The 17,174-nt window shown below is 45.0% G+C and overlaps 1 protein-coding gene across 3 annotated transcripts in view; it reads left to right on the top strand.

Annotated features, from left to right (window-relative positions):
• CFAP20DC (CFAP20 domain containing) overlaps nucleotides 1-16,653 on the top strand; it is a 341,279-nt gene extending 324,626 nt beyond the window's left edge. For all 3 annotated transcript variants that reach the window (XM_058288694.2, XM_058288692.2, XM_058288689.2), the window contains one exon: nucleotides 16,337-16,653. In XM_058288694.2, coding sequence (XP_058144677.1) covers nucleotides 16,337-16,350 — 14 coding nt within the window. In that variant the 3' untranslated portion in view covers nucleotides 16,351-16,653. The remainder of the gene's footprint in view (nucleotides 1-16,336) is intronic.
• The last annotated feature ends 521 nt before the right edge of the window (nucleotides 16,654-17,174 follow it).

Genomic DNA, 17,174 nt, shown 5'->3' with positions numbered 1-17,174 from the left:
ATTTCTGTAGGTTGGTAATTCAGGCATGGTCTCTCGGGGGGTAGCAGTCAAGACATTACAAGGGCTGCAGTCATCTCCGGGCTTGACCAAGGCTTTCCACACAACTGCTTGGGGAATCTCAAAACAAACACCGTGGTTGGTTTCTCCCAGAGGAAATAATCCAAAAGGCCAAAGTGGAAGCTACAATGCTTTTTATGACCTCAGAAGTCATGCACCATCATCTCTGCCATACTCTAGAAAGTCATACAGAACAGCTCTGAGTCAGTGTGGGCGGAGACCTCTCAGGGTGTAAATTTCAGGCAGCAAGGGGTGTTGGAGGCTGGCTGTGACAAAGATCTTAATAACTGAAAGGATGTTCCGTGATCAGGGATTGGAAACCAATGATGCAAAGAGGCCATGCATTATGAAAGCTCTGGCATGTGGTAGCCCAACCACCAGAAGCCTAAAAACAGTGGAACTCTGCCATTCATTCACTCATTCATTCATTCCCTTTTTGAATCACTGATTGAGTTCTTTGTTAACTCAGCAGTAACCAAAACTGACACGGTCTGTGCTTCTCTTTCATTTCATCCCAAGATTATGTTCAATTTTCTCATTAACCCAATAATATCTGGAAGGACATCTCTCATACCCTTCAGGTGAGGAAGTTTTTATAAAACACCTAGGAGGACTGAATAACACAAAGAAACACCAGCAATTCTTCAGTCTTTGGCATATGTTCCACAGAGTAACCAACTTCCAAGAATCCTTCCATCTAGCCAGTCACTTCCCTATCATGAGGACTTGAGCCTTCTTTTAACTTCTTTTAACTACTCCCCCATGGGACAGCCAGCCAATCAGAATATTGTCACAGCACTAATTCAGACGTATTTTCCCATGCAGCACCTTCCAGACAAGTACCTGGCACCATGTATGTGTTTTCATAAACACACTACTTTGGTATTTGTCTACTTACCAGAATGTCAGTGGCTTTTATGGCTTAAAATCACTTCCTACCTTCTGATGATGCAGTTACGTGCTCACCAGAATGCAGTGACTTATGGTGGTCCTGAGTTCTGGTCACAGTGGGCCCGTTGTCTGTGCACTCTGCCTGTACCCTGCTGCCCACTCCAAAGGAGGTACAGCTAAAGGCTTGCTTTGGCCAATACAATGTGAGCAGAAATGACAGGTGTCACTTCCAGGTGCAAGATTCAAGAATGGTGCACTCTGCCACCTGCTTTTTCCCTTCTACCATGGCAACTGCTCTGTTCAAGATGCTGTCCTCTCCATTAGCCTGGGGTCTAGAATGAGAACAAAATGAGCCTGGGAAAAATAGACAGAGAGCATTATTTAATCCTCACGGTAGCCCTAAGAGGGAGGTACCACTTATACCCCACTTTGCACATGCAAAGCTGAGGCCCTCGTACAGCTAAAGTAACAGGCAGAGACCTGCCTGTCCCCACAGGCTGCTCCTAACCATCCTGCCACACTGCCTCACACTTGGCTAGAAGCAAACAGCACTGTATAATAAATTGTTGTTTATTCATGGCCCCCTTCATTGCCAATAAAGGTGCAAGGAATCTCCCTACATTCAAAGTCAGAAAGTTTTCCAAGAAAGAAAGAAAATATTTTGCAAAGAGAACATAATGCCAGCTTCTGCATTTTTTCACATTATAACTATTGCCAAACTAGTAAGACTGCAGAAAGTGGAACGCTATTTACATTATGTGGCTTAAGTTTTTCCATTAAAAAGGATAACATTGGATGATTGTGCATTTTGCTTTTGTGGAAGAAGGGGGGAAAACCTCTTCCCTTCTGAAATTGCAAATGTCGGTACAAAGTGTTGCATATTTATTAGCCCATCTGCTACCACAGCATTAGAGGGGGGAGAATCTTACTACCAGCAATTTATTCACAGTTACAGTTTTACCACCTGATGTGCAAAATAACAACACTCGGTAAGCATTCATTATTGTGCTGAGTAATTCCAATTTTCAATTTAATTCATACCATTTTTTCAAGCCTACAAAAGGGAACATTTGCTTAGCATCGGGTTTTGCTTCCATATTTTTGTTGAAAAGAATAAGCTCTAGTGTTTGGGGTGATCAAGATGGGTCCACCGGTGTGTTTTTCAGGGATTTCAACCATTTAAGAATTTAGAGACCTGATTATATAATCAAGAATGTGCCATCTGCCCATTACCAACATTGGAAAGGCATAGATCTAAAGGGTGGATTTGGATCAGACCACCCAGGTATTTCCAGGGCAGAGGGCTCTGCTGGGAGCCAGCTGCTGCATTTTGCTAATACTGAATGCAATTGCACTACAAGCTGAGACTGTTTATCTCTCTTGGCAAAATGCCAGCAGCATGTATCAAGCTCAGGGATCTTTCAAAAACAAACTGATCCCCAAATAACAATGAAATAAGGACGTGGACAGAAAATTACAGCCAGTGCTTGCCTTTCCCATCTGCCTGTCTCCTCCGCCACCGTGGTCCTCCTGAAAGGACAGAGGTGTGCGTACAAGTTGAGGATAGTAGTTCTCAGGTCTTCTACCCCTCCTGCAGCAGAAGCAAATCCAGTCTTACCACCGGAGACAGGTGAAGGCCATCTGAGAGAGTTGCGGCGGATTTGGCTGCCAGCCTGCTGCCCTCATGGCTCCTTTGACATGTATTTTGATTACTTATTGCTGTGTAACAAATCACCCCAAACTTAAGGGGTATAAAACCACAACCATGTTATGATGCTCATGGATTCCATGGGTCAGAAATTCAGACAGGGCATAGCTGGATGGCTTCACTCAGCTCCACAATGTCTGGGGCCTTGGCTGGAAAGGTTCAAATAGGAGTAACTGAAGAGCAGGGGCTGGAATCATCTAGAGCTTTCTTCACTCACATGTCCAGATCTGGACCACGATGATTGGAATACTGGCCTTTAGCTGGGACTCTTGCCCAGAACACGTACGTGTGGCCTTGCCGTGCATGGGCTTGGGCTTCTCACAGCACAGCAGCTGGCTCCAGGAGCGAATGTCCCAAGAGAAAACAGCCAGAAAAAGAATCCTCCGAGAAAACCCAGTGAAAGCTGCATGACCTTTTCTGAACCAGTCTCAGAAGTCTCACATCTTCTCTTCCACTGCATTCTGATGGTTACGATTCAGGCTGGCCCAGATTCAAGGGCACCGTGGTAAGGTCTCGTTGCAGAAGAAGAAGAAGGATGGGAGCTATTGTTGCAGCCATCTTTGGAAAACACAACTCGACTGGAGCATGGTGGTCTCCCCTTGGATTCCTGGTTCTCTGAAAGGAATTTGTCAGAAAGGAATAGAAGTCCTAGAGGAGGCATCTTTGGAAAAATCCCTTCAGTTGGTCAACATTAGATGCTGTTTCATGGTCCTCAAGATCTGGTGTAATATAGTTCCCCTACACACCACCCCCCAGGCTCACCTGGACCACGGCTTTCTCCAAACCCACCCATCTTTCTAGATCTCTCTTGCTTGCCCCAGGCTCCCACGTTCCAGGGTCTTTCACCTGCTCACTCCCTTACCTCTTCAGCTAGTCAATGCCCAGTCCTTCAAATCTCACCTCAAACATTACTTCTTTGTGAAAAACCTTCCTGACCTCCCAGACCAGGTCATACTCCCAGTAGAGATGCTCACAGCGTCACAGCGCTAAACACCTTGTCATGATTGTACTTTTTAAATTATTATTTAATGCTCGCCTCCTCATCTTTACAGTAAACTCCATGAGGTCTGTCACTGTGTTCTTGATGACCGATGTATTAAACACACACAAAATTACAGAATCCTGCCACAGAGAAGGTGTCCAATAAACCTTCGTTGGAATAGATTTCTATAGTTACTGAGCATCACATACGCGCCAGCCTCCATGATAGGTGTGGGAATGCAGTGGTGAGTGAGCCAGTCCTACTTCTGCCATCTTGGGACTCACACCTCCACGATAAACAGATAAACCTGGGGATGCATACGTTAAAAGAAGGAATCTGAGAGGGAAAAGTAGGGGGCCTACCCTAGCCTTGGAGTCTGGGAAGACTTTCTTGAGGTAGTGACAGTTCCCCCAAGCTTTTCTCTCCAACACACACCTCCGAATCCTCTTTCCCAACCAAGCATGTAAGAGGCACGCAAGTCTAAATTTCTTCTTTTCTTTAAGGAGAAAATAATTACTGCTTTGTAATGTACACTTACGGTGTGTTGCAGGATAAATCAGTATAAGCCAAGAACAAAGAAGTATAAATATATTTCTCAGTGTGATCAGGCTGTTTAATGTGACCGTGTGCTCTAATTAAGTTGTGTGTAATACAGAGAGCACTTTGACACTGTTAAACTTAATGACCCTCTGCATAAAGAGGAAAGACACAGTTACAGTGAAATTATAGCCTGAGCTGTAATGCCTAGCCGAAGCAATGCCTCCAAGTAGATTGTTTCCAAACGCCTCAAAGCACCAGCTTTGAAATAACAATAATGTGAAAGTGGCAGCAATGTCCTTTAAGCAGTGTAATTGCTTGCAGGGATATTTCTTCTGCCTGTCCACCTGGCTAAAAGTCAGAGCAGTCAGTAAGGTTCAGGAGTATCGTGCCGACCCTAGGAGCCCAGAAAGTACAGGGGGCCAAGGAACTCTTCAAAATCACCCTCCTGTGTCGAGAGCTCATACCCAGGCCGTCACTTTCCATACATTATGTCTATTAATCTTCATAACTACCCTCTCTGGCATTCTTATAGCCATTGTATAGATGAGGAAACTGAGGCTCAGAAAGGCCAAACAACTCTAACAAGGAAGTCAAAACCCCTGTTCTCAGGGTGCTTAATTCTAGTGGGAAAGCCACATAAATACAGGAACATGGCCCAAGGTGAAATGTGCTTTGCAGAGAATGAAAGAGAGGAAGTGGCAGGGAGGGGGCCTCTACTTAAAATGGTACAGTCAGGAAGGGCCCCTCTAAGGAGACTGACCAGAGGTGTAAATGCCGAAGAGGGGGCAACCGGGGGGAAAGGTTTCCAGGCAGAGGAAAGAAGAGGCCTGGAAGCAGACTGAGCTTGGCATGTCCACGGGCAGGGGGAGGCCAGAGCAGCTTAAGCATAGTGAACGAGGGGGATAGTGTCCCTGGTTTGGGACAGCAGTGTATGCAGTTAAAATACTGTATTCCCAGATTCGCACACAGCTGGAGATGACCAAGCCACCAATTCAAGGTAATGTGGGGAAACGGACTTTGGCCCAGTGGTTAGGGCGTCCGTCTACCATATGGGAGGTCCGCGGTTCAAACCCCGGGCCTCCTTGACCCGTGTGGAGCTGGCCATGCGCAGTGCTGATGCGCGCAAAGAGTGCCCTGCCGCGCAAGGGTGTCCCCCGCGTGGGGGAGCCCCACGCGCAAGGAGTGCGCCCGTGAGGAAAGCCGCCCAGCGTGAAAAGAAAGTGCAGCCTGCCCAGGAATGGCGCCGCCCACACTTCCCGCGCCGCTGACGACAACAGAAGCGGACAAAGAAACAAGACGCAGCAAATAGACACCAAGAACAGACAACCAGGGGAGGGGGGAAATTAAATAAATAAATAAATCTTTAAAAAAAAAAAAAAAAGGTAATGTGATGCCGGCCAGATTGTATAGGGTGGGGCTTCCAGGACAATTAGCGTTTTCCTGATAAAAATGGACAGAGTCAGCTAGCACTTATTTTAGTCTCTTCCTCTTACCTATTCTTCCTACCTGGAATTCAGAAGCAATGCCTGGAGGTGCCACAGCCATCTTGCCACCTTGAAGGCAAAAGACACCTGCTGAGGGTATCAGAGCAAGGAGCTAGAAGTCTGAGCCTTTGATTCTTCCTTGAGCAACTGCACCAGCCCTGGACTGTAACTTTCAGACCACATTCTATTCGACAAGAATAAGCCTCTTTTTTGGGTCTACAGTCCCCAAAGCATTCTTAGACAAAACCCAGGATTTCATGAACTGGAAGGGGCAAAGGATATATCTTTATTTTTACAAACCTGTGAGATTTAGCAGAATCTTCAATTATGAAAGTGATCAACAGACCAGGGCAAAGCCTGTGACTTTGTTAATAGAAATCAAAGGTGTTTTTATTTAACATTAGAGTTGTTGCTGATATTTCAAATTATCACCGAAACTTATCACTGTTTTATATTCTTGTGGTTGGCTGTTAGATCCACTGCTTGATCTAGTTATTTAATGCATTAATTTTTTAAAAGCATATTTATTGTTATATCTCAAATTTGGGTTTTTTTTTAATGTTTTGATAACTGTTTCAATATAGTTGGCTTCCTTCTTGATCCTAGGCATTTTATTTTACACGTGTACAAACATTCTTCTGGTAGCTCCACAGGCTTCCTTTCCCTAAACTGCCAGGGGAGGTCATGGCAGAAGAAAGGTTCAGAACCTTCGTTCCATTGAGCCAAGCACTATGGGCAGGTCAGAATTCCCCAGGGACCCTCCCCTTTTCCCCAGCTGATATTTGGGCAGCTCTGAGAGGATGGCACTTTCTGGATCCAAGAATGGAGACTGATAACTAGAGCACAACCTTTGGGGTGTGGTTTGATGTGCTTTAGCCAGGACTCCTGCTCAGAGTATCTTCACTACGCAACCCCATGTCTGAAATTCCACCACGGGTACCTCGTTGCCCTTGGCTCTTGGTTGGTTGGTTGTTTTCCCTCGAATTGTAAGAGTTCCCTGTAGAAATGCAGGTGCCTCTGGAAGACTTGGTGCCTTTCCCTCCTCCACAATCCTCCCTTACACTGGACCTTCTTGCCCTTCACAGGACAATATCCAGCTGATGAGGTGGGAAGTGGCTTCATCCTCATGGGGGCAGGGGGAGCAGGGCCAGAAAGGTTTAAAAATCGATGGAAACTTTAGCCCACCTGTGCTGTCATCCTCAGGCAAACTCCCCCGCCTTGCTGGAGGTGTCCATGCCGCATGCTGTAGGGTAGCTGGTGTTACGTCTTCCCGCTGTGATGATTTGCACTCTGACATTAGCCGGTGGGGGTGCCCAGCCTGTGGGCAGCCTGCCCTTCATCTTAGCTGCCCATTTGCCCAGAGCCGTTTGTCCAGACGGCAGCCTCTCAGCTCCTTGCGACATGGCTCCCACCGACCCTGTGGGGAACAGAATGAAATAATGTCACCTGCACGGGGTGAGCAAAGGTCACCCCTGCTCTGTGGCAACAGAACATCTGCCCCTGGGAAATGAATTGATGACTCCTTCATCCCGACATGATGAAGGTCAAGCAACCTTCTTGCCCTGGTGTGTTTAGCTACAGAGTAGGCCCCGAACCTGGATCAGGAAAGTCCTGAGGTCTCAGACCCCCACTGGAAGTCTGGCGTGGGTGTGGCTGAACGGCATGAGACCCCCGTGGAGTGAAGGCCATCTGCTATCCCTTGCCTGGATCCCAAGACATCTGCTGCTGTTCATGCTTCTGAAGAACCCACAGTCCACTCTTCCCTCCCTGGAAGCTGCCAGGGATGCTTCCGGGGCTTTCGTGGGATATTTTACCCCTGGAATTAGCCTGTGAGTGTATCAGTTATCTATTATTGTAACAAACTACCCCAAAACTTACCTTAGCACTTGGCCTCTGCCTTGAGGTCTTTCACAAGACTGCAGTCAAGGTGTTGGCTGGAACCACCATCTCACCTTAAGGCTTAACTGAGGGAGGATCTGTTTCCAAACCCACTCGTGATGGTCGGCAAGACTTAGTTCCTCCCAGGCCACTGGGCTGCTGGCCAGAGGCCTCCCTCAGGTCCTTGCCACGTGGCCTCTCTCTATCGCAGCTCACAGCACAGCAGCGGGCTTCCATCAGAGCAAGCGAGGGAGAGAGCAATAGAGGCGAGCAAGAGAGAAGCCGGAGTCTTTTGATAACCTAAACATTTCTTGCCATATTCTACATGTTAGATGCAAGCTATGGGGATCAGCTAACATTCAAGGGGAGGATATTACACGAAAGTATGAACCCCAAGAGGACAGATCGTTGAGAGCCATCCAGAAACTGCCTACCAGGTTTTTGTGTGTTTTGTGACCCTCTATTCATATTTCATACATGAATCATGTTTCTAAATGCAATTTCTTGTGTTTTTATCTCCAAATGGCAACATGTTGTTACACAACACCAAGACTTCCTAATCCAGGATCTGTGGACATTGGGGGAAGGTTCTAGGAATCTTCTGAAGCTCTGGGTCAAGCATTGCATGTACATGGATTTTGTAGGAAGAGTCTATATAGTTCATTAGATTTCCAAATGGATTCAGGACCCCAAAAGAGCTGCTGCCTGTACCGTTTGCAAGCAGATTCTATCAGGGCTAAAAATGTTTCACCTTGAGGAAATGCCTAGAAATACAGTAGGTCAAAGGTGGCAGGACTCTGCTGGCCTGCTCAGAGGCCATCTCCTCCAACAGGTAAAAGAACTGAGGCCTGGGGTGGGAGGAGAGGACAGGTAAAGTACTGGCCCAGGGTCACAGGTGACCTGACGAGTTTGGAGGCCAGGGCTTGTTCCATCTTGGCCATGCCTTTTTTTTTCCAGGAAACATCAGAGATTGCACCTAGGACCTCATACATGGGAAGCAGACACTCAAACCACTGAGCTAATCCCCTTCTGCCATGCTGCTTTTATTGCTATGTGATCTCACTAAGGAGCAGTGTCACAGGTTTCATGGCTATTCCACAAATAGAAATCTTTGCCAGCAAACCAGTCTAACTGTTGCTTCAGCATGGCATTCTGACATGTAAAATCCATTCTCAACTCCTTGCTTTGCCTTTTTTTTTTTTTCAGGTACCAGGGGCTGGGGATTGAACCCAGGACCTTATATGTGGGAAGCCAGCACTCAACCACTGAGCCACATCAGCTTCCCTGAGCTGGTTTTTTTATTTGTTTTGCTTGTTTTTTGGTTGTTGTTGTTGTTTTGGTTTTATTTTTTCAGGAGGCACTGGGAGGGAAGCAGACTTGGCCCAATGGATAGGGCGTCCGCCTACTACATGTGGAGCTGGTCCATGCACAGTACTGATGCGCACAAGGAGTGCCCTGCCATGCAGGGGTATCCCCACGTAGGGGAGCCCCATGCACAAGGAGTGTGCCCCATAAGGAGAGCCGCCCAGCGTGAAAGAAAGTGCAGCCTGCCCAGGAATGGTGCCGCACACACGGAAAGCTGACACAACAAGATGACGCAACAAAAAGAAACACAGATTCCCGGTGCCGCTGATAAGGATAGAAGTGGTCACAGAAGAATACACAGCGAATGGACACAGAGAGCAGACAACTGGGGGGGCAGGGGGGAAGGGGAGAGAAATAAATAAAAAATAAATCTTTAAAAAAAAAAAAGGAAGCACTGGGAACTGAACCCAGGACCTCCCATGTGGGAGGCAGGCACTCAACCACGGGAGCCACATCCGCTCCCCTGCTTTTCCTTTTAGCTATTTTTTCCTTCACCTTGTTTGAAAGCCTTGCTTTATACTTAAAACAGCAATTCACCATCCACAGGACAGCAAGTGAACAACAGCCTCTTGGGAACTCAGACACTTTAAGCAGGAAGGGAGATACCTGGGGATGATGGCTAGTGCCTTTGACGAAGCTGCTGCAAAGGCAAGCCCTAGAGGCAAACCAAGTGCGTAATGGAAATGCCCCATCAGGAGTGTGCTGGGGTGAGCGGCATTGACGACCCCCTTTGCAGGCTTAAGACATGACCTTGAGTGAGTCGCTTAGACTTTCTGAGCCTCAGTTTCCTCATCAGGAAAATGGGAATAATAAGAACAGCCACCCCTAATGGGATGCAGGGAATATTAAATCAGATACTAGGGATCAAGCACTTAGCCTAGCATCTAAATCAGAGTAAGCCCTGGCAAAAGCAGAGACTAAAAATATCCTTTCCATCTACGAATTTTAAAGGTTAAGGAGCATGGGCAAGACCACAACTAGTAAGGAGTAGAGACCTTTTAAACTACTAAGGTGTATAGGAAGATCAGTGGAAAGTCCTGGAGTCCAGGGACCTGTGTTTATGAATCTTCTTTAACCACACAAAACTCTGATCTTCAACAACTCACTGGTCTCTCAGGGCCTCAGATGAGCAGGTCAGGCTTGCTCAAAAATGCCCAGAGGGAAGCAGATGTGGCTCAACTGATAGAGGGTCCGCCTACCATATAGGAGGTCCAAGGTTCAAACCCAGGGCCTCCTGGCCCATGTGGTGAGCCAGCCCACGTGCAGTGCTGCCGCACGCAAGGAGTGCCACATAGGGGTGCCCCCATGTAGGGGTACCCGATGCACAAGAAATGCGCCCCCCAAGGAGAGCTGCCCCATGTAAATAAAAAGCGCAGCCTGCCCAGGAGTGGCGCTGCACACACAGAGAGCTGACGCAGCAAGACGATGCAACAAAAAGAGACAGAGATTCCTGGTGCCACCTACAAGAATGCAAGCGGACACAGAAGAACACACAGCAAATGGACAGAGAGAGCAGACAGTGGGGGGGGGGGGGAATAAATAAAAATAGAAGAAATGCCCAGAGCCAAATTTGCTGCCCCAATCCAAGCCCCCTTCACATCCACCTGTGGAAAACCATGCTCGACAGTCATAGCACCTGGGAAGGACAGGATGCACAGCCTGCAGTCCATTCTCTTCCTCTACCAGGGGAGGCACTGGGAAAGGAAGGAAAATGACCCAATTGAATCCCCCATAAAGATGCTAGTGACAGATCTCCTGGCCAACACACTGATAGTGTTTACAGATTTACTGGGGAAGGGTCCTTGTTACCAAAAGCGCAGCTATTTCCAACAGAAGGGCCCAACCAATCTGGCACCACAGAGAAGAAACACTTCGCTCAGTGAGAAGGTGATTTATTGTGAATGTACAAGCAAGGAACTTAGGCAATCTTCCCAAAACCAGTTCAAAGTGAGAATCGGAGCTAGGATTTTTATAGGAAAAAGGAGAAGAATAGGGGAGAAGAAAAACAAGTTAAAAAACAAAAAACAGGGACAACCAGCAAGATGGTGGCGAAGTAAGGAGCTCCCAGAGTCAGCTCCTGCTACAGGGCAGTTAGTAAACACTGAGGGCTATCTGAGCTACTTGTTTGGGGGCTTCAGTAGGCAAGAAGGGCATCCTGCAACATCCATGAAGGAATGAAGGAGGAGATGCCCATCTGCAGAGAAGACTCGTAAGAGAGCACTTCACCCTCTGGAGGCCCGTGCCCATCCTCCACAGGAGGCACAAGCTGCCTCAGGAGCTGTTCCATGGCTCCACTTCCCAAAAATGGAGGAGAAAGAGATGGCTGGGCACCAACTTCAGCTACTGATGAGTAAATTCCGTGGGCTACAGTATAATCCTGAGAACTGCTCAAGTTTGAGCCTCTCCAAGTCAGAAAGAGGCAGGAGCCACCATCTTCACTCCGCGCCGGGCACGAGGGGAAGGAGGTGGACTGAAAATCCCAGTGCTGGTGGAGACCGGCTTCTTCCCATCCAGATCAGATTGCAGCTCTAGCCTAGGCCCCAGTGCCACCTCCAGCAGGGAGGACGCTGCAGGGACCCGCGCCAGCCTCTCCAGGAAATTGCTGGCCAAGCCGCGGAGGCCGGTGATTGTCCTGCTCTGGCGGCACGAGCCACCCCAGGAGCTGTTCTGTGACGGGAATTGGAAACTCCATTTCCCAGAAACAGGGGAGGAGGAGATGGTTGGCTGCCAATTTCAGCTACTGATTGGTAGACTCGGAGGCTAAGGAATAACCCTAGGAACAGCTGGGGTGTGAATCTGTCCAAGTTAGAAAGGGGCCGGTGGCCACCATTTTGACTTCACCCCCAGTCTGAGGGGAAGCCGGGCTGACCAAATATCAGTGACGGTAGGAACCAGTTTCTTTCAGCCAGATCAGCCCGCAGCCCTAGCCTAGGCTTCAGCCCCACCTTTGGCAGGGAGGAGGCTGCCGAACCCTGCTCCAGCCTATTCAGTTAACTGTGTTTGGCTGGCACCAAATGAATAATCGGAAGTCTTACCAGGGCAACTGCGGTCATCTTGGACCCGCACTACATAGATTGCTGCCCACACCTGCAGCTCCATCCCCACCCCAGACAGGGGAGAAAGGGGCATGAAGCTTCATCAGTCTCTCTGGGCAACTACATTCTAGGCCTACATGACTTGGATTATTCCACACAGCTGTGACTCTGTTCCTACCTCTGGCAAAGGAGAAAGCTGGGAGAAGTTTCATCCATTCCTGGGACAATGAGGGTAGCTTGAGCCTCCACAGCTTATAGCACCAACTGCATCCTTGTCTCCTACTACTGCAGGAAAAAGAGCAGGAAGCCCTAAACTAAAGAGAAAAACTGCATCCAGAATAAATACTCTAGTAATCCAGATGCCAAGACAACAACCAAAAATTACAATCCGCACCAAGAAACAGGAAGCTATGGCCCAGTTAAAGGAACAAGATAAGCCTCCAGATGACATAAAGTAGTTGAGACAACTAATCATAGATGTTCAAACAAATCTCCTTAATAAATTCAATGAGATGGCTAAAGAGATTAAAGATATTAAGAAGACAACTGGATGAAGCACGAAGAAGAATTTGAAAACATACTTTGAAAAATAATAGATCTTATGGGAATGAAAGTCACAATAAATGAAATTTAAAAATCATTGGAATCATATAACAGCAGATTTCAGGAGGCAGAAGAAAGGATTGGTGAGCTTTACAAAATGGCCTCTGAAAATGAATATACAAAAGAATAGATGAAGAAAAGAATGGGAAAAATTGAATAAGGTCTCAGGGAATTAAACAACAGCAAGAGACATGCAAACATGTCACGGGTATCCCAGAAGGAGAAGATAAGGGAAAAGGAGCAGAAGGAATATTTGAAGAAATAATGGTAGAAAATTTCCCAACACTATCAAAGGACAGGATATCCATGTCCAAGAAGCACAATGTACTCCCATCTGAAAAAATCCAAATAGACCAACTCTGAGACACATATTAATCAGAATGTCAAATGCCAAAGACAAAGAGAGAATTCTGAGACCAGCAAGAGAAAAGCAATGCATAATATATAAGGGATACCCAATACATCCATTAAGTGCTGATTTCTCACCAGAAGCCATAGAGGCAAGAAGACAGTGGTCTGATATATTTAATATACTACAAGAGAAAAACTTGCAGCCAAGAATTTTATATCCAGCAAGACTGTCTTTCAAACGAGGGCAAGATTAGAATATTCACAGATAAACAGAAACTGGGAGAATTTCTTAGCAAGAGATTAGATTTTTAGGAAATATTAAAGGGTATGCTAGAGTCTGAAAAGAGAAGACTGGAGAGAGAGGCCTGTAAGAGTCTAGAAATGAAGATTATATCAATAAAAGTAACTAAATGTGTCAAAAGAGTGGTGAAAATAAAAAATGACAGATAAAACTCAAATAGTCAGGAATAAACTTAACCAATGATGTAAAGCACTTGTATTCAGAAAACTGCAACCCAATGTTAAAAGAAATCAAAAAAGACCTAAACAACGAAGAACATTCCATGCTTATGGATTAGAAGACTAAATATCATTAAGATATCAATTCTACTCAAATTGATATACAGATTCAATGCAGCATTTTTTCCTGATAAAAATTCCACCAGCATTTTTTTAAATTGAGAACACTATTATTGAATTTATTTGGAAGGGTAAGGGGTCCTGAATTGCAAGAAACATCTTTAAAAGGAATAGTGAACCCTGATCTCCAGACTTTAAATCATATGACCTAGCTATAGTGGTAAAAATAGCATGGTACTGGCATAAAGACAGACACATAGACAATGCAACCAAATTGATGGTTCAGAAACAGACCCTTACATATATGGTCAAGTGATCTTTGACTAGCCGTCAAACCCACACAGCTCAGGCAGAACAGTCCATTCAGCAAAATGGTGCTGAAAGAACTGGATGTTAGTAGTCGAAAGAAGGAAAGAGGACCCTTTCTCACACCTTATCCAAAAATTAACTCAAAATGGATCAAAAACCTAAAAATAAAAGCAAGAACCATAAAACTTCTAGAAGAAATTTTGGGAAAATATCTTCAAGACCTGGTGGTAGGTGGTAGATTGTTAAAGGAGATAAGAGAAGGACTAAGATGGACTACTGATGTTTGATGTATGTAGAAGTTTCAATTAGCTTTACTGTAAAAGTGTGGAAATGTATACAATGGATGGTAACAAACAGTGAGTAACAGATAGTTTTTATATGGGGATGTAGTTGAAAATGGTAGTCTAGGGATGTAAATGCCAATGGACAGAATGCGAGAGAATAATCTAGGAACTGAATAGCACAGTAAACCAAGAGAGGGATGAGAATTGTGGTTGATGCCACAGATGCAAGGGTGTCCTTTGTGAGCTAGAGCAAAGGTACATCACTATTCCAGGGTGTTGGGAACGCATAGGAAAAATACAACTGGAGTGACCTATGGACTGTGGTTAGCAGTAATAATATAATATACTTGCATCTATGCCAAAGAGGTACTGTGTTGATAATGAGGTAGTATGGAAAATGTGAGCCAAATGTGTACTATGGACGTGGTAACAATCAGATGATATTATCTGTAACAAGTGTTCCACCAGTGTGGTGTGGCGATAAAGGGTTGTTGTTTGGGAATTCTGCCCATGTGCATGATTGTTTTATAAGTTTACAACTTCTGTCATAAAAAATATATTTAAAAAATAAAAATAGGGTGGTTTGGGGGAAAAACACACCAAGTGTAAGATAAGGACTATAATTAGTAGTAAGGTTTTGACAATATTCTTTCATAATTTGTAACAAACCTCTCATGGCAATGCAAGGTGTTGGTGGAGGGTTGATATATGGGACCCCTGTATGATGTTATGCATGTTTGCTTTGTAAGTTTACAACTTTTACTATATACTTAAATTGTTTATGTATGCTCATATATAAATGATATAAAGATGATAATAGTAATAGGGAGGGTTGGGGGGGAAATACTTTGGTTATAGTAATGCTTTGACAATGCTCTTTAATCATTAGTTTAAAAGGTTTAACAACAATGTAAGGTGTTGGTGGCAGGGTGAGTTATGAGAGTCCTGTATGATGTTATACATGTTTGTTTTGTAAGTTCACAACTATTACTATACACTTATTGTTTATGTATGTTTGTGGGTAGGTGATATATTTCAATAAATTAATTTTTTTTTTAAAGTGATGCCGTTAGCTCTTCCAGGGGTCTTGTGAGGAGGATATGTGCAATCTGCCAGTCCTGCATTGTCTCAAGCATGTTCAACTTGTCCTTGGTTTCAGCAGCTAATAAACCACAGTTTAGATATAGTTGTGCAGGTGCAAGGTCTTCCTGGCTCCTTTCTCAGCCAACCATTCAAGGGTAACAAGCTTTTTGTCACTGAAAAAAGTTACAGATTTACTGGGTCCTAAGGTGCTACTGACTCCATTGTCTGGTCTTGCTTGGAGACATTATCTTATTCCTGTAAGTAAAACTGCAAAAGTCTGGTTACTATCCTTCCAGGAGCTAAGTGCAAAGAGTAAACCTCTAAAATTAGATTAATAGAAAACCAGCTCAATTAGTTTTAGAATTTCAGAGCCTCTTAAGTGAACAAATTATAACACGCACATTTTCCAGCTCTCATCCTTACCCATAGAATGTTTGCAGCAGGATATTCCTGCGCTGTCTGGATTGCTTCTGGATTTACGGGGTAGAGCTCCCTGGAAGCCATCATGCAACCTTTGTAATTGTCAGAGTATAAAATGGAGACATTCATGGTCTAAATAGCTCTCTTTGGTGTCAGTGTTGCTCCCACAGGCATGGCTTAGAGATTTCATTTGCTAAATCTGGATGAGGAAGCCTTCTAATTGCCAAGAGAGGGCCTGGGAGCTACATTGATGGCCTGGACCTCTCCCTGCCTCCCCTGCACTTCATAATTACTTGTATCCTTAAAATTACCAGTAAATCCTGATGAAAGGTAAGCTCTCTGATTACTGCTGGTCGGATTCGGCCATCTAGTCCTCTGGGTTAACTTGGTACCCCAGGACCAAAGAGGGTCTGAGTGCCACAGACCTGTGAGAATATGGACGGGGCCTCCTTGAGGTCAGGACCCTTGTCTTTTGTCTATGTCCCAAGGTCAAGGCACTGGTCCTGACCCAGAGAAGATGATCAATAAACATTCAGTAAACAAACAGAGATTGAGAGGTGGATAATTTTCTTATCTGTTTGTCTATTTATTATTATTATTATTGAAATAATGAAAATGCTCTAATAATGATTGAAGTGATGAATGCACAACTATGTGATTATACCAAACATCATTGATTGTATATTTTGGGTGAATGGTATGCATCGATAAGATTGACTTCTTAAAAAAAAAAATTCACAGGCTGATTATTGGTTGTTTCATCCTAGGAACTGACTTTTAGGGCCTGACTCTTCCACAGAAGCGCTCATGGTTCTGCTTCAGAGAGAACAAGAGGAGGAACTGGGTCAGAGGAGACAATTCATGCAGAAGGCCAGATATCTCCTCACATCCATTTTGAGAACTTGAAGCTGCCGCGCCAAAGCTTCTGCCACGTGAGAGACAGACCTGGCCGGGGCCGAACGCCCTTCTGAAGCAGTCTCATCAGCTCAACAGATTTATTACCTGCCACTGTCACAAATAAGCCAGAAATTTAAAGGGATTTACATTTGTGACTAAAGCCATTAAAATCCACCAGGTTGAACCTGAGAATTTCATGGAAAGAGCCAAATTTTTAAGCATATAAGCCCCACAGAGATAAATTTCCACAAAGCTTTCCACCCAGCTTCTCCTTTAAGGAAGTTGTGGAATACCATCCTTTTTCCCTCTAATAATTAACAAGTGGTATTTAAACAAACAAACAAAAAAGACTCAAAAATGGTAAAGAAAATACAGCAGGCTTCGAGTCAGCCCGTTTGTCTAGGATTTACACATTTTTAATTCAGAGGAAGAAAACATCGAACATGTGGCAAAGAGAAAAAATGAACTTCAACATTTATTGAAAAATAATTTTCCACAGCATGATAATAATCCATCCATTAACCCCAGAATAAACCCGAAGTTAATGACTATTATCATTATGCAGCCACATCTCACATCTTCCAAGGCAAACAAAACCATCATGAAGCACATGGTGTCTCCTTAGCAGCATTTTATGCTCATTTTTGGCAAAATAAAATGCCCAGTGCTAATGACAAGTTTGTACTTCTGTCTCAGGCCTGAGTGGCA

This window comes from Dasypus novemcinctus, chromosome 26 (assembly GCF_030445035.2).
Source record: "Dasypus novemcinctus isolate mDasNov1 chromosome 26, mDasNov1.1.hap2, whole genome shotgun sequence".
Taxonomy (NCBI): Eukaryota; Metazoa; Chordata; class Mammalia; order Cingulata; family Dasypodidae; genus Dasypus; species Dasypus novemcinctus.
This window is presented reverse-complemented; position numbering and strand designations above follow the sequence as displayed.